The sequence below is a fragment of the Eleutherodactylus coqui genome, chromosome 3, assembly GCF_035609145.1.
Source record: "Eleutherodactylus coqui strain aEleCoq1 chromosome 3, aEleCoq1.hap1, whole genome shotgun sequence".
Lineage (NCBI taxonomy): Eukaryota > Metazoa > Chordata > Amphibia > Anura > Eleutherodactylidae > Eleutherodactylus > Eleutherodactylus coqui.
The window spans coordinates 28,305,752-28,331,627 of NC_089839.1; the positions used below are offsets into that span (position 1 = coordinate 28,305,752).

Here is a 25,876-nt window from a genome sequence, read left to right on the forward strand (position 1 = left end):
TCTGCGCTCCACGGATCTGGGTTGCTGACCCACATTCTTGCAGACAAATCGCTTTACTATCGGAGATACTGATAGGCTTCAATCTATTCTCCCCTCTATACTCGACCCATCGCAGAAGGGCTTCACACGTGGAAGAAATGCTTTAAAAAATATCAGAGCTGCAATAGCGGCAACGGTTGCCACACAAGGTCCCAATAGTCCGGTATTGATGCTATTGAGTCTAGATGCCGAGAAAGCTTTTGATAAAAATATGATACTGGGTGGTGTAGCTTTGGACAGACATATGTAAATTATAAAACATGATATGCGTACATACAAATGCCACCAGTAGCCTCACAGTTAATGGCCTTAACACCCCAACCATTGACTTATTTAGAGGGGCCCGTCAAGGCTGCCCCCTCTCCCCATTACTTTTTAATTCATCCATAGACCCATTGCTCAGGTACTTAATACATACCTCACTCTTTAATGGAACCTGCTAGGCTGATTTGGAAATGAAGGTGGAAGCATTTGCAAACAGCATATTTTTGATAGTCAGCAACCCAAAAGAGACGCTGACACCCTTATTACAAGGAATCGAGAAAATCGGAGGGCTCTCTGGCTATACCTTAAAGGGGTTGTCCCGCGAAAGCAAGTGGGTCTATACACTTCTGTATGGCCATATTAATGCACTTTGTAATGTACATTGTGCATTAATTATGAGCCATACAGAAGTTATAAGAAATTTTTCACTTACCTGCTCTGTTGCTAGCGTCCTAGTTTCCATGGAGCCGCCTAATTTTCGGCGTCTAATGGCCAAATTAGACGCGCTTGCGCAGTCCGGGTCTTCTTCTTTTCTCAATGGGGCTCCGTGTGGCTCCGTGTAGCTCCGCCCGTCACGTGCCGATTCCAGCCAATCAGGAGGCTGGAATCGGCAATGAACCGCACAGAAGCCCTGCGGTCCACCGAGGGAGAAGATCCCGGCGGCCATCTTCAGCCGGTAAGTAAGAAGTCACCGGAGCGCGGGGATTCAAGTAAGCGCTGTCCGGTGTTCTTGTTTAACCCCTGCATCGGGGTTGTCTCGCACCGAACGGGGGGGGGGGGGGGGGGGGGGTTGAAAAAAAACAAACCCGTTTCGGCGCGGGTCAACCCCTTTAAATTGAGACAACACGGAAGCGCTACTATTAAAAGGACTGGCTAAACTCTTGTGGATGGCCCAATACCCCTTCCATTGGGAAAAGCATTCCATACAATATCTGGGAATACAGGTCACAAGATGTCCTTCTAAGGCCGCCTGCAGACGAGCGGGTCGGATCCGGCAGCGAGAATTCTCGCCGCGGGACCCGACCCGAGCACCTGCAGAGACGAGCGCGTACTCACCCGCACCTGGCGGCCCCGACTCTTTCTTGTGCCGGCTGTGGCGCAGCCGGCGCATGTGCAGACCGGAGCCGGCGGCCGGGTGAGTGCGTGCCCCGCACAAAAATAGGACATGCCGCGGTTTGTTTGCCGCGCGAAATTTCGCGCGGCCAAACCGCGGCCGTCTGCATAGGAGTGCGTATTGTAATGCACTCCTATGCAAACTTTCAGTGGCGGAAATCCAGCGGGATTTCCGCCCGTGTGCAGGCGGCCTAAATTATATAAAACAAACACTGAACCCTAAATTAAAAAAATTGAAAATGACTCTAAATTTATGAAGAACTTTGCGGTGTCCTTTTTGGGAAGAGCTAATCTTTTAAAAATGACAGAATTTCCCCATCTGCTATACATCCTACATTCTCTGCCCAGATTTTTAAAACTAAAAGACATAAAAAAGATCAATTATTTATACAGAAACTTCGTTTGGGGTGCGAAAAGACCGCGCAGAGCTCATAAAACATTACAATAACATGAAGTCAATGGTGGAATCAATCTCCCTCATATAAGGGACTACAATCTAGCAGTACAGGCTCGCATTATTCATGATTGGATATATTCCCAGACGAATTTTACAAACAAGCTGCTCGAGCAGAAAATGTCTGGCCCAATACAGTCACAAAATATCCTTCACCTCCCTACGCAGAAGTACCAGAGACTGAAGCGTAACCCCCAAATACTTGTGGCTTGGAAGACGTGGGACAAACTACATCGCGACAGTCATGCATCCCCACATATAGCCCCACAACTATCTTTTATTAACAACCCCAACTTTCAGCACAATAACCCACACAACATTTTCTTTGATCGGTGGGCTCGAGGGATTTACTTGATGGACAAACTGCTAAAAAACACCTTCTGTCACATGAGGAAATGAAACAGAAGTTCCCTGAGCTGTCAGTTCTGCTATTTTCATATTTACAGGCTAGGCCCTATATCCAGGAACTCTTGCCGCAACCTCAGGAGATTGACTGGACACAGACAGGTGTCACATGGACTTCTAGGATGATGGGCCTGCGGGGAATGATATCCAGGCTGTATAGAGTAATACGGAATATGCAGGAGCAGGATGATATTGACCTACCAGATGGAATCGGTGTTGTTGGCTTACAAATATTTGCCCTCATCCAAGTTCCTGGAAACGAGACTACAGGTCGTCCACAGGTCTTATTTAACCCCTGCAAGAGGGCATCACATGGGAATCTACCCCACCTCAAATTGTTTTAACCCTTTCCAATCCAATTTGTATCCTGGTTTCCCCAGGGGGCTTACTCTTTTTCTCCGGTTATACAACGGCACTGTACGCTGGCTAAAGCCAGTACTGCATGAGGTGACACGTTGGATAGGCTCCGACAGCAGAGAGGCTGGCAATATACAGTAAGAGAACCCCGATGGAGGTCTTCCAACATCGGAGCTGTACAGCCTTAAATCATAATGTCTTCAGACGTCAGACAGTGGATTGGAAAGGGTTAAATGCAAAGCACCAAATGCCAATTTATTCCACAGTTTATGAACATGTTCCCAGATCAAGACTTTCTGGTCTCTAATTTGTGGGTATACCACTGTACATTTGATGAACTTCTGTCCAAAAGAGCCCCTGTGCACAATTTTGGAATATCTGGACCCAAATAGATACCATTGCTCAAAAGGAGCCCGCAAGCTATAGCACTTCGTGGCGGCAGCGGGACTGAAGGCTATCTTGCAGATGTGGATACAGCCGACAGCCCCTCCCTTTAAACTGTTCCTGGACAAACTAACATAATTGTTTCAAATGGACTGGGCTGAAACATCGCTTTTCAAAGAAAAACTGGTGCAGTCTTTCTTTGTGACTTGGGGGAGCTTTGTCCAGCCGCTGCCGCGAAGAATAAGAGAAAGACTAAGGAATTGTTTCTATTACACTTGTTCCAGGAACAAATAGCATCGAGGAATCCCCCCCTTTAAGGTGTTTTACTTGCCGTGCTGTTCCCGTGTGGGGGAAGGGGTCTCTACACGTTCTGATATGTAGCCGGGGGTCTGTTCCATACGTATAAATGTGTTGATAATAACTTAGGAAAACAGACATATTATTTGATTTTTTTTTTTTTGTAGCAGGTTTTTTTTTTTTTTTAAACTCTTTTTGCTTTTGTTTCTCCTTTGTATTATTCCTACATATTATCTTGCTCCTATTTTTTTATTGTTTCTTTTTTGCTTCTTTTATTAGTCTCTGGTTGACAGTTTATAAAATGAGAAATTATATAATCGGGACTGTGTCCACCTAAACCTCTGCTGATCGGCAGTCAAAGATTGCTTCATGCTGTATCAACATATGTACTAGTCCAGCTATTAGACCTTAGAGTTGTTAAAGATGTCTGAATCATGGTTATGATGCTGGATATGTGTCTCAATTGATTAATAAAAACATTAAAAAAAAAGAACTATGTCAGCACAATGGAAACTTGAGCGATACTCCCAGTGGTACTGGGATGTGGAACTGTCTTATGTCCATCTGTGCACTATCGGTGCTCCCCAGCCTCAACTCAATGAAACTGTGGACCACAATAAAATTAAAACACTTCACCAAAATGGAAACTTGAACGGTACTTCCCCCCCAAACAGTACTGAGATGTGGACCTACCAGTTAAAAAAAATACATTCTCGGAAAAAGACGGGGGCGGGGCCTGAGCATGAAGGAGTAAAGAAGCACAGTCCAGAGCTCCTCCGCCGTTACCTTGCAAAACAGCCATAAAACAGAGAGCCACAGCACTTACCGGCATGAGAAAGGGGAACAGAAAGAGAGGAGAGCCGACACCAGCCAAGGGCACCTCTCTGAGCCGTTACCTTAAAAGCACAAGCACCCCGGGCACAGCACGCGGTCCCACCATCATGGCGCCGGAACACCCCACGGAGCGAGCGCCTCCCCGGACTGAGGACCAACACACGCCGCTTCAATGCCGAGACGGGAGCTCTGGAGAGGAAAGAGACCTGGGGCAGGCAATACAGACGCCGACGAGCAGGTACAGGAACACATCGGAGCCTGCCGGCGTCCCGTGCTGCTCACACCACGTGGTGTCGGACACCCCATGCTGCCCACACAGCAGAGCAACAGACCCCCACCGAGAGCAATCACCGCGCAGCAGCGGCAACCCAGGGGCCCCTCTCCACCACATGAGCGAGCAGCCCACACAAACGGGAGACGGGCTGCAGGACCTAAAAGCCAAGCGGTCCGGATCCCAAGGGGATAAAGAGGGAAGAGACACACCATACTGTACCTCTAACACAGCACCAAACCACCACAGAGCGCAGGCATCTCACAGAGATGAGAACGCTGTAACCCAGCCGCAGCTCAGAGACACAGGGCGTTCAGAGAGGGCCGAGGAAGCAACGCTGCAGACACCACTGAGCCAATATTCACTTCCCCAAACCCCAGCAGCGTCCCCCCAGGGAAACAGAAGCCCACCTCCGGCCATCTATTATCGCCAGGAACCCCCAGCAACAAGCCCCAGAGGCCAGAAGACAGCACTACCCCTCCCACAGGGCAACGGGCCAGGCTCACAGGGACATGAAAATGAAGCCATCACCGCACCTCTCTGCCACACCTCGCCACATGCGATGGGGCTCTATAGCACCAACCCGGTAACCCCGGGCTCCACCACTCCCCCACTCAAGCGCACTCTTAGACCACGCAGACCCACCCATGGGTGATTCCCAGACACTCCAAGCGCTATGGGTCATGATACGGGCCCTGCCCACCAAGCAAGACCTAGAACAACAAATTAGACGTATTGAAGAACAACATGCAACAGCGATCAACGCGGTTGCCCACACTGTGCAAGACCTGACCGAACGAGTGGTAGTATTGGAGCAAAATACGGAGGCGTCAGTGACAGACTTTCAACAAATGGCACTCATAATCGAAAAACAACAAAAACAAATAAGGGAATTAACTTTCCACGTAGACGACATCGAAAACAGGGGCCGCCGTAACAACCTCAAACTGAGGGGACTTCCAGAAGACATACCGCCAGAAGACTTATATGACCATGTGACCACCATTTTTAACAAATTGCTACAGAGACCTGACAACAGGACCATCGAACTTGACAGAGTGCACCGTTTGCAAGGCGGAAGAGCCAGAAACATGAACTTTCCGAGAGACGTAATTTGCCGAGTGCATTTTTATCGTCAGAAAGAAGAGATACAACGAATGGCATGGGAACAAGGCTCGATCAAATATAACGGCGCGGAAATCTCAGTATTACCAGATGTATCAAGACTGACTCTCAACTGCCGGAGAACGATTCGCCCCCTCCTGGAAGCAGCTCGCAAAGCAGACGCCACCTACAGATGGGGACACCCTTTCCATCTGATCCTCCGAAAACGGGGCCGGATATTCACGGTGCGTTCACCGGCAGATTTAGAAGGGGCATTCAACTTCCTGGGAATACCGCAGATCCCAATCTCAGACTGGACCCTTTCACCGGAAGACAACCTCATCCAATAGAACCCTGACTCCCAGGACACTGCTCAGTTCTCAGAGTCTGGGAAGCCTTGCTAAGTGCTATGGACATTTCCACGGCCTAGCTAGGCCCTTCCAATACATTACCTCCCCCTCTCTCTTGCCAGGTCTATCGGTTCCTCCTGGAAAAAGACGTACATGTCACGGCGAGTTGGATCGACGGAGTCTCACGATCTGATTTCTATTGTTTCCGACCCAGAACCCATTCGCGAGAAATCTGGACAATCGGTTTGACACTACTGCTTTCATATTCTTTTAGAACCCAGAGACTGTGACTGCTTGATCCTCTGTGCTCTCCTACGTTTCCCCCAGTAGGGTACCAGGGGCCCTGTTTTCTCCTCCTCCCTATTTTATAGGGGGAGAGCGGGTCTCCTGCGTAAAGTAGAAATATTGTAAAATCTGTTGTGAGTCTTGTCTTACCCCTTGTTAACACAGCCCTCCTGTTTTTCTGTCCTCCCCAGCGTCCCCAAACCCACCTCATCCCCCCTTCTTCCCACCACCGTCAAACTCCTGTGCAGGGATAACGAGACCAGGATACGATCCTACAAAATGCCTCCTGTTGTACCAAATCTCACTATTGCCTCTCTTAATGCACAGGGCCTTAACATCCCAGAGAAAAGGTCCTCCATTCTCCGTCTCCTCTGGAAAAAGCGAGCTCAAGTGGCCTTCATACAGGAAACCCACTTCTGCGCAAGAGCGGCCCCCGGATTCTCGGATGCCAGGTTCCCCCACGCCTACCATGGGCTAAACCCAGAATCTAAATCCAAAGGGGTATCGATCCTGATCGGCAGCTCAATCCCGTGGGAACATTTGGCTACGAGGTCCGACCCCGAGGGAAGATGCCTATTCGTCAAAGGTAAGCTCGCCAGCACCACAGTCACCCTAGCCACAATGTATCTTCCCAACTCCAACCAGGTGACCTTTCTCGAAAGGTCTCTGGAGGACTTGGAAGAATTCAAAGAGGGCACCCTGATAATGGGCGGAGATTTTAACATGCCACTTGACCCCCAGATTGACACGTCCAAAGGAAGTAATAGCCTCAGCCTAGCCACACATCGCAGGGTCAGGAAAACACTCCACAAGCACCAACTGATAGATGTCTGGAGGGTTTTCCATCCCGATGTCAGAGACTACACTTATTTCTCCCCACCCCACAACTCCTACTCCCGGATCGACTACTTCCTCCTGCACCACTCATCTCTTCCACTAGTGACATCGGTGGAAATAGATAACATTATAATTTCGGACCACGCGCTTATTACACTATCACTATCGCTCCCAACAATTCACGACAGAGTATGGCACTGGCGCCTGAACGAGTCCCTTGTTCACGGCATAGAGACTTCAAAAGAGATACAAGGAGCCTTAGAAGAGTACTTCCAGAACAACGACACCCCAGATATTAACCCCCTAACAGTCTGGGAAGCCCACAAATGCGTAATACGAGGAGTTTGCATAGCGTTAGGCTCACGTATTAAAAAAGAACGGGAATCACTGCTCCACAAGCTACTGGATCAGATCCAGGCCCTCGAACTTCGACATAAATCTAACCAAGATAGTACAATAGGAGCAGAACTAACACAGCTAAGGGAACGAGTGCGTTCACTCTGCCTGGCACAGGCGAAGGGGTCGCTAATAAAGTGTAGACGCCATTTCTATGAGTTCGGTAATAAACCGAGTCGTACATTAGCACGGGCCCTCCGGGTAACCAGATCCAGAACATATGTCCCCCATATTGTCCCGTCCCCCGGCAAAACCTTACATCTACCCAAGCAGATAACGGGAGCATTCCGCGATTACTATCAAGCCCTTTACAACCTGTCTCCTTCAACAACAGAACAAGAGAGGTCCAAACGCAAAAAGCTAAAATAAGGGAATACCTACAACAGTCAGGCCTCCCCAGGCTCCCACCAGAGGCAGTAGAGGCTCTAGAAGCTCCGATTACACAGAATGAATTGGCAGAGGCCATAACAGATACCAACTCGGGGAAATCTCCGGGACCAGATGGGCTCACACTCACATATTATAAAAAATATGCAGAGACTTTGACCCCACACTTTCTACGTGCCTTCAACTCCCTTGAGGACGGGAAAGAAATGCCCAGAGACACCTTGGGGGCACATATTACAGTGATCCCGAAGGAAGGAAAAGACCCCGCGCAATGCCAGAGCTACCGCCCCATCTCTCTACTAAACGTAGACTTGAAACTATTCGCCAAAATATTGGCAAACAGGATTGCCCCTCTCTTGCAACCCACAATCCACGGAGACCAAGTGGGATTTGTCCCGCTCAGAGAAGCAAGAGACAACACAACAAAAGCCATAAATCTAATATATCAAGCCAAAAAAACAGCCCTCCCTTCCTGCCTACTCTCCACAGATGCAGACAAAGCGTTTGACAGAGTAGACTGGGATTTCCTGTTTGCCACTATGTCTCACTTGGGACTGGGCCCTGGAATGCTGCGATGGGTCCAGAGCCTCTACTCGCGCCCTATGGCAGCGGTCAGAGTGAATGGACAAATATCCTCCCCCTTCAACATCTCGAACGGCACGAGATAAGGCTGCCCCCTATCACCATTAATCTTTATCCTCTGCCTGGAACCTCTCCTAAATCACATACGCCAAAACCCAAACGTGTCGGGGATCAAGTTAGCTAACTCGGAATATAAGATTGCGGCATATGCGGATGACTTATTGTTTTTCATCACAAACCCGAGAATCTCAATACCAAATCTATTAGCCGAAATTAAACGATATTCGGAGTTATCAAACTTTAAAATCAACTATAATAAATCAGCAGCCCTCAACATATCTCTCCCTCAAACACTAGTTGACGATCTAAAAAGCTCGTTCCCCTTCTCCTGGGCGAATCAACATATTAAATATCTGGGTACTAATCTTACAGCGGACCCTGGAGATTTGTATGCAACCAACTACCCTTTGCTCCTAGGCAAAATTAAGACAGACCTAAATGCATGGACAAAAGGCCTATTCTCCTGGTTCGGCAGATGCGCGATATTCAAAATGAATATCCTGCCCAGAGTCCTATACTTACTACAAGCGCTCCCTATCCACATACCCAGACAATTTTTTCAACACTTAATATCCCTGATGACGAAATTTATTTGGGAAGACAAACCACCACGTACAGCACGTAACATCCTGACAAGACCAAAAAAAGAAGGGGGAATGGGCCTGCCAGATTTCTCCCGCTACCACCAAGCGGTACATCTGGCACGGATAGTGGACTGGCATAGACATGGGGTCCTCAAACAATGGATTACCATAGAACAAGCAGCCACACCCACTCCTCTTGTGGTGCTCCCCTGGATCCAAGAGCGGACTCCGCCGGAGTTGGCCCAACATCCTACCATTGGTCCCACCCTTGCGATAGTAAACAAAGTTTTCGCAAGACCAGACATTGCACCCAAACCCTCCCCAATGTTTCCAATACTGGGGAATCCAGCATTCCCGCCTGGTAACGAGAGCAAGGCTTTCCGCATATGGTTCCAGGAAGGCAAATTCAGAGCCTACCACTTCCTGCAGGAAGACCGCTGGGTAACGACGGACACCCTAGCCAGACTAACAGACCCCCACCCAGTACCCTTCTGGGAGACAATACAATTGAGACACTTCCTCAGATCCCTTCCCCACCCAAGCACATTTACCCGCACAAAAACTCACTTTGAATCTACATGTAGCATGGAGGGGCCCTCCAGACACACCCTATCACGCCTATACAACATCCTCAACTTCCAAACCGACCTCCACCCCCCGGGTTTCGTTCAGAGATGGGAGGAGGACCTAAGGGTCACTCTTTTCCCACCGGAAATGGAAAAAATATATACACTCACACATTCTTCCTCGATATCTAGTAAGATACAAGAAGCCGGGTACAAACTACTCTCACGCTGGTACAGGGTGCCTTCTCGTTCACACAAAATATACCCATCAGTCTCCCCTCTCTGCTGGAGATGCAGAACTGAACAAGGGACTCTTCTACATATTTTTTGGGACTGCTCGGTGCTGGCGGGCTTCTGGGCAGAGGTTTGGCGGATTTCTTCCAGATTTACCCAGCACCCAATCCCTAATACACCAGCTTTCTTTCTTCTACATCACAACACGATCCCCCTACTGACGTACAAGAATTCAATTCTACGGCACTTGGTCAGTGCGGCGAGGTCATGTATACCAAGACTATGGCGGCAGACCACCCCTCCAACGGTGGCCTTATGGCTCAACGCGATGCAGGGGCTGATGGAGATGGAGGACCTTACAGCGACACTAAGTGGAACCCAAGAAAAGTTCGCAAAAACATGGTACTACTGGCGGGAGTTCCAAGGCTCGCCAGAATACCAGAGGCTCCTAAACCCCAGCAATTAAAGAATACTAAATCCCTCCCCACCCCCTACCCCCCCCATGTCAGTACCCCTAATGTTCTTCCCTACGTCTATGTTATGTCCAAAGTTCACCCGTTAAATAGGTTCACGGTTATTTGAGTTAGATTTAGATAATTTTGTGACCAGATGAATAAGAATCTGAAGCCAAACAAGAGATCTAGTATGAATAGAATACTAGAAGGACCATCCAACCCTGAATAGCAGCCGGCTGGAGATATCCAGACCGAGCACACAATCTCTTACCAGTCTAAACGACGAAAGAAGTTGACAAGGAAACCGAGAGTCCCTTTATTATCTCAGAGTTATAGTTCCGAATAGAGACTGGAATGCATCGGTCGGTTGAATGTGTTTGCTTTCTGATACCTGATTACGAATATATGTAATTGTATTGAAAATGATAAATAAAGAATTAAAAAAAAAAAAAAATACATTCTCATCCAGGAGAAGGAAGAATATCCACTCAAGGAAATGGAAACTAACCTACACTGACGTGCCAAAAACATTGAGACAGGAACCAATATCCTGTAAGATGCCCTATAGCCTTGTAAAGTGTAGTAACTAGATTGGCATCAATTTCACAAGTGGACAGTCAACGTGTAAAGGAATATTGAGTGCCGACTGGATAGCTACCCATTGCTCTAGGACATTTGTAGGTGTGAGGTCTCTGTTGTAAATGGATCTCTCCACCACATTCCATAAATGCTTGACTAGTCTCATGTCAGGTGAATGTGCAGGCCACACCATTCGTAGGAACTCTCCAGAATGCTCTGCGAACCAATTTTGGACAACTTGTGTCCAAAGACATAATGCATTATCTCGCTGTCATATCACATCATTGTGGGGGTCCATGTAGACCATGATGCAAATGGTCACTAAGCAGTGAAACATAGCAGGCACTGGTGAATAATATGTTTAGACAGATCAGTGGACCCAACCCACACCATGAAAACAACCCCACAGCAGCATAGAACAACCACTAGCCTGCACAGTGCCTTGCTGACAACTGGAGTTCAGGGGGTCTGTGGAATACATGAACCCTACCATGAGCCCAAAACAATTGGTACCATGACTCATTGGACAATGCCACATGTTGCCAGTCCTTTAGGGTCCAACTAGCAACCTCAAGAAACCAGATAAGCTACTGTCTCAAGCGTTGTCTTCTGATACCATGTCCAATGGAAGCTAAAGAACGCTGAATTGACCTATAAGATATGTGGGTTCATGGAGTGCTGCAGGGATTGGCTGCGCCGCGGCACTCGAGAACCACTCAGAGCCAGCGCTTCCTGGAGGCGGGGTTTTTGAAGCCCTGACCAGGAAGCGCTTATGAAAGCTACAAGCAAGTGTGTCAGGAACTTGCGAGGAGAACTGCAGTAGAGTGGACAGCGGCTGTTATGCAATGCATCCGTTCTTTTTTAATGCAGCGCAAGCGTATTTTCAGGGTGGTGCTTCAAAAAAATTGTGTTATGGCTACCAGAAAACACAGTGATATCGCACAGAACATTGCTGCGATATCCTCTCAGTGATATCGCTGTCACCCGTGTGATAGAGGCCTTAAAACACTAGAAACCATTTGCAGCCGCTATCACTGACAGCCCACAATAACCACATGACATAGAGCACACAGTATACTACACTGCTGCCGGAGAAGATTAGTAGAAAGCTCCATTACATCTGTCTGTAGAGGATTTACAGAAATCTAAGCTTCATCTACCTGATGATAAAGTGGGACACGTTCCTCTTCCTCTGGACAATCCTGGGAATATAGAGGACTGGGACATCTCGCTGGAGGATTTCTCTGACTGGATCCATCTATAGGAAATAACCAGAGAGACTGAATACATTATATATCTGATAATCAGATGATGGCGGGACTAGCTGACCTTCAAAACAGTCCTCTATAATCAATGAAGGTCTCCTCTTACCCGGTGATGTGAGGTGCTGCTGATCCTCCATCATGATCTCCTTGTACGTTTCCTTGTGTCCTTCTAAATACTCCCACTCCTCCATGGAGAAATAGACAGCGACGTCCTGACACCTTATAGGAACCTGACACACACAATATACCGTCATCCTCCAGACTCCTCCCTTGGCGGTATTATATAATGTCCCCCATTCCCAGCAGCGCTCACCTCTCCGGTCAGCAGCTCAGTGATCCTGTGGGTAAGTTCTAGGATCTTCTGCTCATGTATCAGTAAATGAGTTGAAGGCTCGGTGATGGGGCTCTGGGTCCGGCTCCGTCCTCCTGACACACGGGGGGTCACACACTCACCAGACGACTTCTTCACTACTGTGTAATCCTGTGGATGGTGAGACACTGATCACTACATGGAGGCTAAGAATCCTTTACCTTTCCCGTCATTCCCCTGTTTATTACTAGAGATAAGAGTTACATCATGTGAGGCTCTCACCTCCCCAGTTATCCAGTAGATGATCTCCAAGGCGAGGTCTAATATCCGGGCAGCCATGTGGTCTCTGTCCTTCTTCATCTTTGGTGGGTCACTGATGGAAAGGACCATCGTCTTCGTCTGCGAGAGTCCTGAGCCTAAGGAACCTGAGGGAGACAAGAACATCTTCCATGAAGGGTCTTACTACAAGGGGATTATAGATGAATAGCGACAGCATACAATGGATGTGATTTAGATATGAAGGAGTCTTATAAAATATTCTGATCAGTAATCTGGTATATATTAGTCAGCCGCCCCTGTTATAAAGTTAGTATAGGGCCACACAGTATATACATCATCAAAGATCCTAAAGTCACTAGTATATGTAATGTACATATAAGTTAGTGTACTGCCTCCAACATACAGATGGGACAAGAAAGTAGAGCGATCCCCACGGTTCCCCTTTTTTTCCGTCTCCTCATTACTTTCCATAGAGCAGATGAATGTGGCCGAAGGCTCGTGAAGAACACACATCTCTATTAAGGGGCATTTACAAGGGCGAATTTCCTGAATGATTTCTGTACCTACCTGCACATGTAAGCATTACATGAAGCTCAGCCTGACTCCTCCCACATGTGACCGATCCAGTCCAAAAATTTATTGTAACTCTAACTGCTGGGGCACAATTCAAGAGTTCCTTCATACAGCAGCCAGACAATCCAGATGAAGCTCAACTCTTATTTGTAATGCCAAATCACAGCAATATCATAGGAGACGCCACAGCACAGAACAATGACCAAGTGTCCGGCCACTTTCGACATGGTAGAAGATCCTGTTCACCGCTTATGATATCAGGGATATGGCCTCAATGCATCTCCCCAATCAGATGTATGGACATCCCAGCTTTCCTCATGGGTCCAGGATCTGGCCTCAGCATCAGATCCTGGCACCTTCTAAATGGCTCATCCCCTTCAGCTTCATTCAGCTACTACCCCAGCCACATGAGCTCCGTCTTTTTACAACCCCATTTATGCTGAACAGGGATGGTATGTGTAATTAATTGCCCTAAACATATGAAGACGACAGATCCACCAGGTCCTGTGACCCCCTTCCCCACATACTATAAATTATTTTGGCTTTGTGCAGTCTGCCCAGGCTATTCATTAAACAAATCTACATGACGCCTCATGTGGCGCAGAGAGTTAAGGCAGCAGAAATGCAGTCCTAAGTTCCCGCTCACGACCCGAAGGTGGAGGGGGCATGTGTGTGTATGTGTTGGGACATGTTTTGTTTTACTTTCACTTTCAATTACTTTCAATGGCACAGGATCGAGATCCTCAGAGATCTCAATCTCCTGCTACTGCTGTGACAGCTGTAGCAGGAGATTCCTTCATCTCCCCGGCATGTCACCTCATCACTGGAGGCTGGGACACTGCTGTCACAGTGTCCAGTGATGAGGGGACATGCCGGGGAGATGAAGGAATCTCCTGCTACAGCTGTCACAGCAGTAGCATGAGATCGCACTGCTCTCCCTGTTCTCTCATTGCTTTGAGCGGGTCGGGTGGCTGCTGGCTCTAATCAAAGCAGTGAAGGGAGCTGTATGGGGCTGTCACTCACAGCCCGATATCGCTCTCAACATGTCAGCGGTGAGTCGCCATTATGATGTTGGTCTTCCAGTCATGCGACCGGCATCATCGGGAGTGCGCACGCTGAGGGAAGAAGGAGTAGTGCATCATGGGAACTACCCCAGCGGCGCAATCTTTGAAAAATCCTTCAGGCCAGCTTTATATGGGGAAGAAAAGGAGTAAAAAGGTTAGCAGAATATGGATTTTTATGTGTAAAGCTGTAGTTTGTGATGGTTTTACTCTACAGGGCATTATTGGGAAAAAAAATTTAAGTTTGACGGCGGGACAACCCCTTTAATAAAACTCAGCATAAGCAGTGATGTCAATCTATAGGCAGGACTATCTCCCAGGTCACACCCGGCCTGCGGGGTAGCTGGTTAGGCTTGAATTAACTACTTCTAGGGTCGCTATTAAGTATATATATTTGTATAAAGATTTCCAACTTGTAATTGGCAGTGTTTAACTTATTACTTAACTAAGGCCTACATGAAGGATATAAACTTTAACCCCTTAGTGACGGAGCTTTTTTGCTTTTTTCCATTTTCGTTTTTTCCTCCCCCCTTTTAAAAAAATCGTAACGCCTTTATTTATCCATCGACGTCGCTGTATGAGGGCTTGTTTTTGCGGGACGAGTTGTATTTTTAAAAGGTGCTATTTAATGTACCATGTAATGTACTGAAAAATCTTTAAAAAATTCTAAGTGGAGTAAAATGAAAAAAAAAAGACATTCCTCCATCTTTCGGTGCGCCCTGTTTCTATGGCGCACAAACTGCAACAAAAATTACATGATAACTTTATTCTATGGGTCGGTACGGTTACTGCGATACCAAACTTGTATAGTTTTTTTTTTGCTGTACTACTTGTATTTTTTAAAAGATATTTAATTTTTTTTAATTATTTTCTCCGCACAATAACTTTTTAATTTTTATGGCAAAAGGGTTTTTTCCTTAACTTTTATAACTTTTTTTTTTTTTAAATAATTAGTAAAACTTTATTGTTGTTTTCTTTTTCACTTTCTTTCAGTCCCCAGGGGGGACCACAACCAGCGATGCTTTGATCGCTCCTGCAGTATGACGTAATACTATAGCATTACATCATACTGCTTTTTGACAGGCAGTCTATCAAGCCACCCCACGGGAAAGGCTTGATGGGCAGTCTCCCAAGGCAGCCCTGGGCCCCGACTGCCATGACACCCGCACAGCTCCCCCGATCTCACCGCGATTGACAGCGGCTGATTGCAGCTATTGCCGTGGGTGTCAGCTGTAATAAATAGCTGACACCCACGCTGTATGCATGCCACATATGCCAGCTGAGTCCCACATCCCATTTTACCACTTATTACTCCACATTTCCCAAAGCCCTGTCCCCAACTTCTGTGCTTGTAATTACAGCCGCCGGCCACTACACAGGGGTTGGAGCAGTGGCTTCCGCTCTGTCGCCGGAGTATTCTGGAACTGACAGCCAGCGCTGTGCGAAAAACCCCTTAGAATTTCTGAATATAATAGTCTCGCCCTTTAATTTAAGCCACACCCCAGGGAAAGGCCCCTCCCATTAGTCCCAACCTGCTGCTGCAGTGTCGCCCTGTGAAGGACTCTCCCGGGTTGACATCTCTGCAGCTATAATAAACCGAGAGCCTAAGGCTGGGTTCACACAGGGCGGATTTGCCGCGGTTTTGCCGTAGAAGAACTGCTTCTGCGCCAAAACCGCTTCAAAGGTTAATTTGGGCTTGCAGATTTTTGTGCGGAAAAATCCGCAAGCGTTTTTTTCCGCAGCGCTTTTTTAGTTTTTGCCGCGTATTTAGTGCGGATTTAGCTGCGTCCATAGAGGACAAAAAAGGACAAAAAAGCGCTGCGGAAAAGACCGAAGAATGGACATGCTGCATCATTGTAAACCGCGATGCAGTTGCATTTCGCACTGCGGCTGTGCGCAAAAAATTTGTCCTGCGAGAACAGCTTTTTGGCAAATCTCATTTGTGCTGCATTGCACTGCAAACGCAGCGGTTTTCCCACAGTGTGGAAATGCAACAGCAATCCGCGGCAAATCCGCCCTGTGTGAACCCAGCCTTAAACTCACTGAATTACCCTGACAGAAAAACCGCCTGCTGGTAAATAAAGAAACAAGACAGGCGGACTACAAGTCACAGGTCCCCGACCAGCACTGACCTGCAGCGGAGCAGACTAATGACTTCCGGATCTTCGGCGATGATGGGCTAAATCTTAGTGGCTACAGGACCTTTGGTGATGTCACAGTCATGTGACCAGTTATATACATGGGATGGATGGTGTAATGGTAGTAGCTAAAGGACCTTTCAGCTCTCACTGGTCACATGATAGAGACGTGGCATCTCCACAGCGTTAAGTGCAGATCACATGACCATGACATCATCACAGGTCCTGCAGTCACTAGAGCAGACAGGTTAGTTTACCTCCAGCACACAGTGAGATGAGTAAGTAGACTCCTCCCCTCGGCTCTCCTTGTTGTCAGTCTCCTCATTACCTTCCCCTAGTAGTAGAGTAGATGGCCGCAGGCTGGTGAAGCACATCTCTATGAGGCTCCGTTCAGAGCGTGCGGCGCAGATCCGGCGTGTAATGACATACGATAAAGCCGTACATTATAGTCTATGGGGTCCGTCCAGCAGTTTGGTTCATCCAGGGGATTCTGCTCCCATACGGTAATCGGCAGCGCAGATGTGAGCAGCCGCCGCCTCCTTTCACACGGGGAGATAAATGACATTGTTGGCTCATGCAGTCTGTTTATACCGGCAGATAAACCGCTGACTGACTAAGGCCTCGTGTCCGCGGGCACACACGGTTTACAAGTGTGGAATCCCGCAGCGGTTTCCACCCGTGCCCGCAGCCATGAGGCCTAAAAAGACATTACTCACCTGTCCGGCTGCCGTGGGGTCTTCTCCGTTGGGGCCGGATCTTCCTCCTTCTGCACGGTGGATGCGGCATGATTGTGTAAAAAAAATCCCTTGCTTTCCGCGGATCCGCGGCACGGACGGCTTCGATGTACTTCAATTGAAGCCTTCCGTGTAGAAAACTGCAGAAAATGCAGCAGGCTGCGGGTGTTTTCTCGCCGTGCGATTTTCACTCCGGGAAAAAATAACATCCGGAGGTATTTACTTACCTGGAATGCCCAATGGATGTATTTGGGCACACTGAACTGCAGATCATCTGCGCAGATTCAGCAATTCAGTTTTTCCCGTGGACATGAGGCCTTACTGGTCGCTGATCACACGCAGCGGCGAGTGAACAATTATTTTTGCGCCTGCACAAAATGAACAACGAATGACAAACAAACACATTCTCATTCATCATTCAATTGTTGGCCGGGTTTGCGCCAAACGATTAGTATTCAAATTCGCACAATCCAACGGTTTAACAACAATCTCTCCGTGTAAAATATTTCTAATAGCATTTAAACTCGAATATATATATTTTCCTACCTTGTTATCCACATCACTTAGTTTGTATGTTTTAACCAGCGGACTGATGAAGGGGTGTGACGCCGAAACGTGTTTTCACATGCTGGCTCCACACATTATGTAATACAAGAGAAGCTTCTATCTCCAATATCCCCTTTATCTAGAGAGTTGCTCCTATTCACCCGTCCTTTCACCCTTCCCTTTTTGTACATTTACGCCCATCTAGGTGGGGCGCCATCTGGCAGGCAGCACCTCCACCATTTCAAGCACTTACTGAACCTCCACAGTCCTGGACTCTTGTCCTATCACCATTATTCGGGTTTTGCTCCTCCCTTACTTCCTGCCTCCATCTTTGCTTTTCCCATTGAATGTGCTGGCACAAATACATGGGCGCTTCTGCATTTATCTTCTGCAGGCGGTAATATGGAGTGTATTTGTACTAAACTCTGCAAGACGGGGCAAAATACGTGTGCAGAAGAGATTTAAGGGATTGTCAATTGCTTGACTACACAGTGTATTTACATGGCCTGAAGTTGTGACTACACAGATTTATAGTGTAATGTTATTTTATTAATAAAGATTTATCCTATTTATTTACATTGCTAAAATGTAGTTGGTAACTAGAGAACCATAGAGCCCTAAACCCCGGAGCCAGAGTGTATACACAATGAGTCTATTCTCATGCACCTGTCTAGCCCCCCAGCTCTATGTCCTGGGAGGACCCAGAGTATAAATACATCCGCCCAGTTCTAGAGAGATCAGTGGGTGTTGTAGTTCTGGTCAGTGACAGAAGCACGTAGAGTTCTGAAGGAGTTAGTGCAGCGGTGAGGGAGAGGTGAAGTTAATAGTGAGAAAGCAAGAAATAAGAAAATATGAGATTAAGTTATTTTCCACCTTCCAGCCCAACCTCTCCTCATCTCCATATCAGTATCTGGCACCATTGTAACCCCCAGACAGAACGCCCGCTGGATTCTGACCTCTCCTTCACCCCCACATCCAATCTCTGGCCCGAACATGCCAGCTGCACCTCAGGAATATCACTAAAATCCATCCGTTTCTCACCATGGAGACATTAAAGACACTCGTTGTCGCTCTCATCCATTCCCGAATTGACTACTACAACTCACTACTCATCGGCCTTCCCTGCACCAGGCCCTTCCCTCTCCAATCCATACTAAATGCAGCTAGACTCATTTTCCTATCCAGCTGTTTCTCAGATGCCTCTGCACTATGCCAATCACTGCACTGGCTGCCCATCCATTACAGATCTAGATTCAAACTCCTCACCCTCACCTACAAAGCTCTCTATGGCACCGCACCACCGTACATCACTTCCCTTCTGTCCATACATCACCCGGGCCACACACTCCAATCTGCTAACACATTCACATTAAACGACCCTCTAATCCGAACCTCACATGCTCGCCTCCAGGACCTCTCTAGAGCAGCATCGGTCCTCTGGAACGCACTACCCCAAAACAATCCCAGATTTTATATATATAGATATAGGTAGATTAAAAAAAATAAAAAAATTTATATATATATATATATATATATATATATAACAGAGATATTCATCTCGCCACGCTGTTCCCCGCACTGCCGTTCTGGTCCTCTAGATGGTCTATTTATTTCGGTTGCAACAATCACGTGATTGTTTACTCACGCGACTGCTGCAGCCAATGGGAGGCCCCCAGATGGGATATCATCATTGACGTTCCATAAGCCAGCTGGGACTTCTACATTACAAGCAGACATAAGCGGTTTACAGGAAGGTACTGGGCCAGAAAACTGGGAGGCATCATGGGTTGGATCAGGGGCACTGAACCACCGAAACAACACTGGATCCACAGTGAGCATATTATTAAAATATAGCTGTATGATAGAGAAAAAACGACATAAAAAGGAAATGCACACTCACATAATAGATGCTAGTGAAATAAATATAACTCCATGTTCTATCTTATGTGAAGCCATTATGTCAGCAAGAAGCCATCTTCTCTGCCTCTTTTTTACTGTATTCATTTGTCCTATTCTGGAGGATTTATGGATATTAAATGGTTATTTAATAAGCCTTGAGTAACTCACCAAGGCTTTTGCTCCAGAAGATGGCTACTGTGGCATTTAGACTGGCTGACGAGGCAAACTGACATGTTCCTAACTGTTTACATATGTTCCTAAACATTCTCTCAAAGCAACTTATTGTTTAGATTTACTGTTCCAAGAAGTTAATCATGTATAATCAAATCTGCGCCTGGTTGGCATTTAAAATGTAAAATTCTTGGGGGGCGTGGCCAGCGAATGCCGAGATAGGACGTGTGTGAGACGGGCTCCCGCTGTACTCACCTTTTCCCGGGCAGCAACCTCCCTCAGAACGGCGAATTTTGCCCATCCAGGACAGGATGGGCAAGAAGAACATCCCCGAAACAAAAGCGGCAGCAGAAGAGGGGCAATGGAGCGGTTTCTCGGCGCTCCTGGTCAGAGCGGCGGGAAGCAGGCAAAGATAGCGCCGGCACCCGCTCTGACGAGATCACGTGGGTCCCAGTACTCCCCACCGAGCACTGTGCCGAACACCCCAGCTCTGCAGCCGCTGTGGTCACCATCGCTTGGCACCCCACGAAGGGAGAAGGAGACAGCCTCCACACACCAGGGGCTTTCAGCACGGGAGGCTCCCGCACCTGAGACGCCCGAGGAAGCAGGAGGGAGCGACAAAACAGTGAGTTGCACCAACATGGACTCCCCCTCAGCACACGCAGCCACATCCACAGAAGCCTCACCTGCTGCACATTACACCTTTACCAACACCAAAAGGGGCAATGACCCGCCGGGGTGGTCGGTGTCCCCAAAGAGCAGCATACCTAGCAGCCCGGCTGATAACCTACATGAAGGGGAAATCTCTAATAAGGACACTGAACAATGGAAAATCCACATAATGTCAATCCCCACAAAAAGTGAGCTCCAAGCATTGTTCGCAAAATTTGAAACATCTAACAAGCAAGCCCTTGACCGTATCCACTCTGATATACACCAGATGGGACACAGATTGCTGCAGGTAGAGGAGGCACAAGAGGACACAGCGGCCATTTTAGAATCACACAGGCAAGCCATATAATTTCAAACGGATCAAATTGCCAGCCTGACTATGCACATAGATGACCTCGAAAACAGGAATAGACGAAACAATCTTCGCATCCGAGGGTTATCTGAAGAAGTAGAGGGCCTCCAATTAGAGACTTGGGCGCAAACATTTTTTCTACAATTACTAGATTGCACACCAGACAATCCGATCATAATCAACAGGATACCTAGGGCGCTGGGACCCAAGACGACTGATCCAAACAGACCAAGGGATATAATATGCAGAATCCACTTTTTTAGAGAAAAAGAATCCATTATGCGCGCTGCCAGAGAAAAGGGGAATGATGGCAAACCACTTATCTATCTTCAAGACCTTGCGCGCCACACTCTCCGCCTCAGGGGCGCTATGAGGCCGCTACTAGCATTGCTCAGAGAAAGGGACATACCATACCGCTGGGGATACCCATTCTGCCTGATTGCTAGAAAAGAAGGCAAGTCAGCCACATTTCGCATGCTAGGAGACCTACCTAAATTTTTGGGGACCTTCCAGCTCCCAATGATTGCACTCCCCGATTTGCCAAACGCACCAACCTTGCTGGCTCCAACAGCCCAGGAGCGCTGGAAGATCGTACAACCCAAACAGTGCCGCGAGCGCCGTAGAGGACCAGAAACCAGCACCTGATGTCTTTTGCCCCACAGTGAAACCCTCATGAGAAGGACTAGCTAGGGACTCTACTGAAGGGAGACAAAGAGACTCGGGAGCTAGACCTCCTCTGATCCCCCTCCTCACGCACGACCCGACTTTTTGGCCCGGTTGGCAGCACCTTCTTTCGCTGCTGGAACATTCGTCGCTCATAACATCTTCAAGTTACTGTTGTATATCGGATTATCCGTTCTGATCTGCCGTCGTTTGGAGGTTATTTGCAGGGTCCCTCTTGGGCACCCCAAATGTTACAATAATTATTTCGGGGGGGGGGGGGTGAGAGTGGGGGTCGGTCTCGTTCTGCCTGGTGCCCTACCACTCCCCACCTATGGTGAAATGTCGCACAAAGCTGCGACCACAACACCTCTCACCATGATAGCGTATGCGGCCGCTAAGTGCCGCAGAAGGTTTTTTTGTAAACCTCTCTTTCTTTTCCCCCCTCTCCTACCCTCTTTCTGTCACCCTACCCACCCGCACCCTAGTCTCTAAACAATCCCCCTATCTGAGTATTGATTATGGCTAGCATCACATTTGGCACTTATAACATGAGAGGGTTGAACAGACCTGCCAAGAGGGGGAAAATACTGGATCACCTGCACAGACATAAAATTATGATTGCGCTCCTGCAGGAAACTCATTTTCAAGTAAATAAAATCCCTAAATGTAAAAATCGCAATTATACAACATGGCACCACAGCCTGCACCCTAGTAAAAAAGCGAGAGGAACCTCTATAGCCATACACAAACAACTCCCCAACAAATTCATTTCCTCGTCAACTGGTGAAGACGGAAGATATGTCTTCCTGAAAATTCAAATTTGTAATGAGATTGTTACTATTACTTATATATATTTCCCAAATCAAGCGCAGGTACGCTTTGGAATCCGGGTACTGGGGGCCTTGAGGACCCTATATACTGTTAGGTGGGGACTTCAACCTCTGCATGGAACCCTTACTCGACTCCTCTGGGGGTAAGTCTGTAATTACACACACATCGCTACGTAAGGTGTTGGCTAGCCTCAGACTCATCGACCTGTGGAGGTCTCTACACCCTAAAGAGAGAGACTACAGTTTCTTCTCTCTGTCCCATAACTCATACCAACGCCTAGACTACCTATTCATCTTACATAAACTGCTAGACCGTGACCCCTTAAAGGGGTTGTCCCGCGGCAGCAAGTGGGTCTATACACTTCTGTATGGCCATATTAATGCACTTTGTAATGTACATTGTGCATTAATTATGAGCCATACAGAAGTTATCAAAAGTTTTATACTTACCTGCTCCGTTGCTGGCGTCCTCGTCTCCATGGTGCCGACTAATTTTCGGCCTCCGATGGCCAAATTAGCCGCGCTTGCGCAGTCCGGGTCTTCTGCTGTCTTCAATGGGGCCGCTCGTGCAGAATGCCGGCTCCGTGTAGCTCCGCCCCGTCACGTGCCGAACGGGGGGGGGGTTAAAAAAAAAAAAAAACCCGTTTCGGCGCGGGACAACCCCTTTAAGTACCATAGGCCCCTTCATCTGGTCAGACCATGCTCCGGTATGGGGATCGATCAGATGCGCCACACAAGACACCACTAACATCAACTGGTGCTTAAATGAGAATCTGTTGATGGATTCAGCTTGCACACAAGCGATACAACGGGCCATTGAAAATGTCAACATAGACCATTCAGCATATAGCACCCCAGACCCTACAAAATGGGAAGCTGTCAAATGTGTACTCCGGGGAATCTTTATCTCCCACGGGGCACGCCTGAAAAAGGAAAGAGCTACCACCTTGAAGGATCTGTTGTCCCAAATGACTCACCTTGAAAATATAAACAAGAAAAATCCGTCAAATGCAACGGCGTCGGAAATTTAGGAAATACGTGGCCGGATTCTGCAACTGCTGGACCAGGCCTCTCTAAGTCAACGAGACAGAGCTAGAGGATACTTTTACGAATATGGGAATAAATGTGGAAGAGGACTAGCTAAAGCACTAAACCCACAATCCCCGCAGACCTACATCTTCACAATTAACACACCAGATGAAGGTCTAGTTAATACCAACACCAAAATAGTAAATGGCTTTCATAAATACTACCATGATCTATATAATCTGCCGGATAGGCTTGGGGACCAAGATGAAGCTCTGCTACAGGACAGAGATAATTACTTACTTAACTTTGCTCCCAAGCGCATCTCGGAAACAGTTGAGGGCGAGCTCGAGGGAGACATCACCCTCGAAGAAGTAAAAGAAGCTATTCAGTCCCGGAAAATTGGAAAGAGCCCGGGGCCAGATGGCTTCACGTCCTGCTTCTATAAACTTCTTGCAGAGAACTTGGCCCCCCTAATGCTTAACGCATTCAACTCCATATCCAGCTCCTGCCCCTTTCCTGCTCAAGCACTACAAGCAGTGATAACGGTAATTCCCAAGACAGGGAAGGACCCCGCATCCTGCAGCGGCTACAGACCGATATCCCTTTTAAATGTGGATACTAAGATTTTTTCAAAGATCTTAGCTACCCGTCTGCAATCCTATATCCCCTCACAAATTCATAAAGACCAGGTGGGTTTTGTCCCGGGGAGGGAGGCAGGGGACAACACAATCAGAACACTTGCCCTCGTGTCCCGGGCGCGTGCCTCCAGGGATCCCCTGTGCCTGCTCTCGGTGGACGCAGAGAAAGCGTTTGACAGGGTGGGATGGGGGTTTTTAGAGGCGGTGCTTGGACGGGTGGGCATGGGCTCAAGACTCAAAAGCTGGATAATGGCGCTATACAAATGCCCCTCTGCTCGGGTCCGGGTCAATGGTCAACTCTCGCCACCCATACAAATACGTAATGGCACGAGACAGGGTTGTCTTCTGTCTCCCTTCCTGTACATCCTAGTGATGGAGACCCTGGCAAATGCTCTCTGAACAAACACTAATATTAGCGGCTTTAAAATAGGTAGCAAGGAAAATAAAATAGCCCTATATGCGGACAACCTGCTGGTATATGTAACAAACCCCAGAATCGCTCTTCCTAGCGTCCTAGCAGAATTTAAAAGGTTCGGGAAACGTTCCAATTTTAAAGTGAACCTCAGTAAGTCAATAATTCTCAATGTCACTCTAGCAGACTCGGAAGTGGAAGCCTTGAAACCCACTCTCCCATTTAAATGGAAACGGGACGAACTCAAATACCTAGGTGTCATAATCACAAAAAACTTAGACAAGCTCTTTGTAAAAAACTATAAACTCCTCTTTGCCACACTAGAAGCAGACTTTAAAAGATGGCAATTGGTCCCCATGTCCTGGTTCGGCAGAAGAAACGCAATAAAAATGAATGCTCTACCGTGATTCCTCTACCTGTTCCAAACAGTGCCCATTCATATAGCTGGGTCATTCTTAGCGCAGATTAGGAAAGCTATCATGGCTTTTATTTGGGGGGGGGGGGGGGGGGCGGTAGGCCCAGGCGCAACTGGAGGACCCTCGGCGGTCCCAAGGACTGAGGAGGCATGGGCATCCCAAATGTTGCCTTATACCATAAAGCAGCACTGACTAAACGGATCTTAGATCTATTCCACAGCAGAGCCCAGAAACTGTGGGTAGAGATGGAACAAGACTCGGTTCCCTTTAATGGCAGAGGAGTCATTGGGGTCCCAGGCAACGGGAAACATAAAGGCTTGGGCTAGTCCCCATTTATGGAAGACTTAGTCTCGACCTGGCTAAGACCAGCGACCAAAACGAGCATGATCCTTAGACCAGGCCCACTCACTCCCCTGGTCAGCAATATAGACATCCCTATCTTTTTAAAAGGTACCCCCCCTGACGAATGTTATCACAGACACGATTCTTCGGGTCAGAGACATAACTCTAGGGGACGGATTCAAAACACTACATGAACTATTGGAAGGACAAAGACCCCCACCCGGAGCATTGTTTCAATACCTACAACTGCGTCATTATGCGGGGGCCTTAGGTGACGCACACCAGATAAGATGCCCACTGACCACCTTCGAGAAGATGTGTTTCTCGGCCTCTACGGCTCAACAAAAAATATCATCACTATACAGGATGTTAGTAAAGGAAGACAGTCATAATGGTAACAAGGATCTAGAGCGGGAATGGGAGAGGGACCTCGGGAATCACACCCCCAGAGGAGTCGTGGAGGAAATCATAAATTGTAACCCACAAAATAAATGTATCCAGTAAATTACAAGAATTAAACTATAAAATCTTAACAAGATGGTACCGAACCCTGGTGGGACTAGCCAAAATATTCCCCCAGTACCCGGATACCTGCTGGAGATGCCAAAGAGAAACGTACGTTAGTCCACATATGGTGGTTTTGCCCCCAAGTCCGCCCCCTCTGGCAGGAGATCAATGCCTTGTATTCCTGTGTGTGTAGATGCAAAAC

General features: G+C 47.7%; 1 protein-coding gene across 1 annotated transcript in view; it reads right to left on the reverse strand.

Moving 5' to 3' along the window:
• Positions 1-25,876, reverse strand: part of LOC136620531 (zinc finger protein 420-like) — a 254,703-nt gene that overhangs the window by 128,859 nt on the left and 99,968 nt on the right. Inside the window, exons 12-15 of the mRNA XM_066595378.1 lie at positions 12,695-12,837; positions 12,416-12,583; positions 12,209-12,332; positions 11,998-12,095 (exon numbers count right to left, since the gene is read on the reverse strand). Coding sequence (XP_066451475.1) covers positions 11,998-12,095; positions 12,209-12,332; positions 12,416-12,583; positions 12,695-12,837 — 533 coding nt within the window. The remainder of the gene's footprint in view (positions 1-11,997; positions 12,096-12,208; positions 12,333-12,415; positions 12,584-12,694; positions 12,838-25,876) is intronic.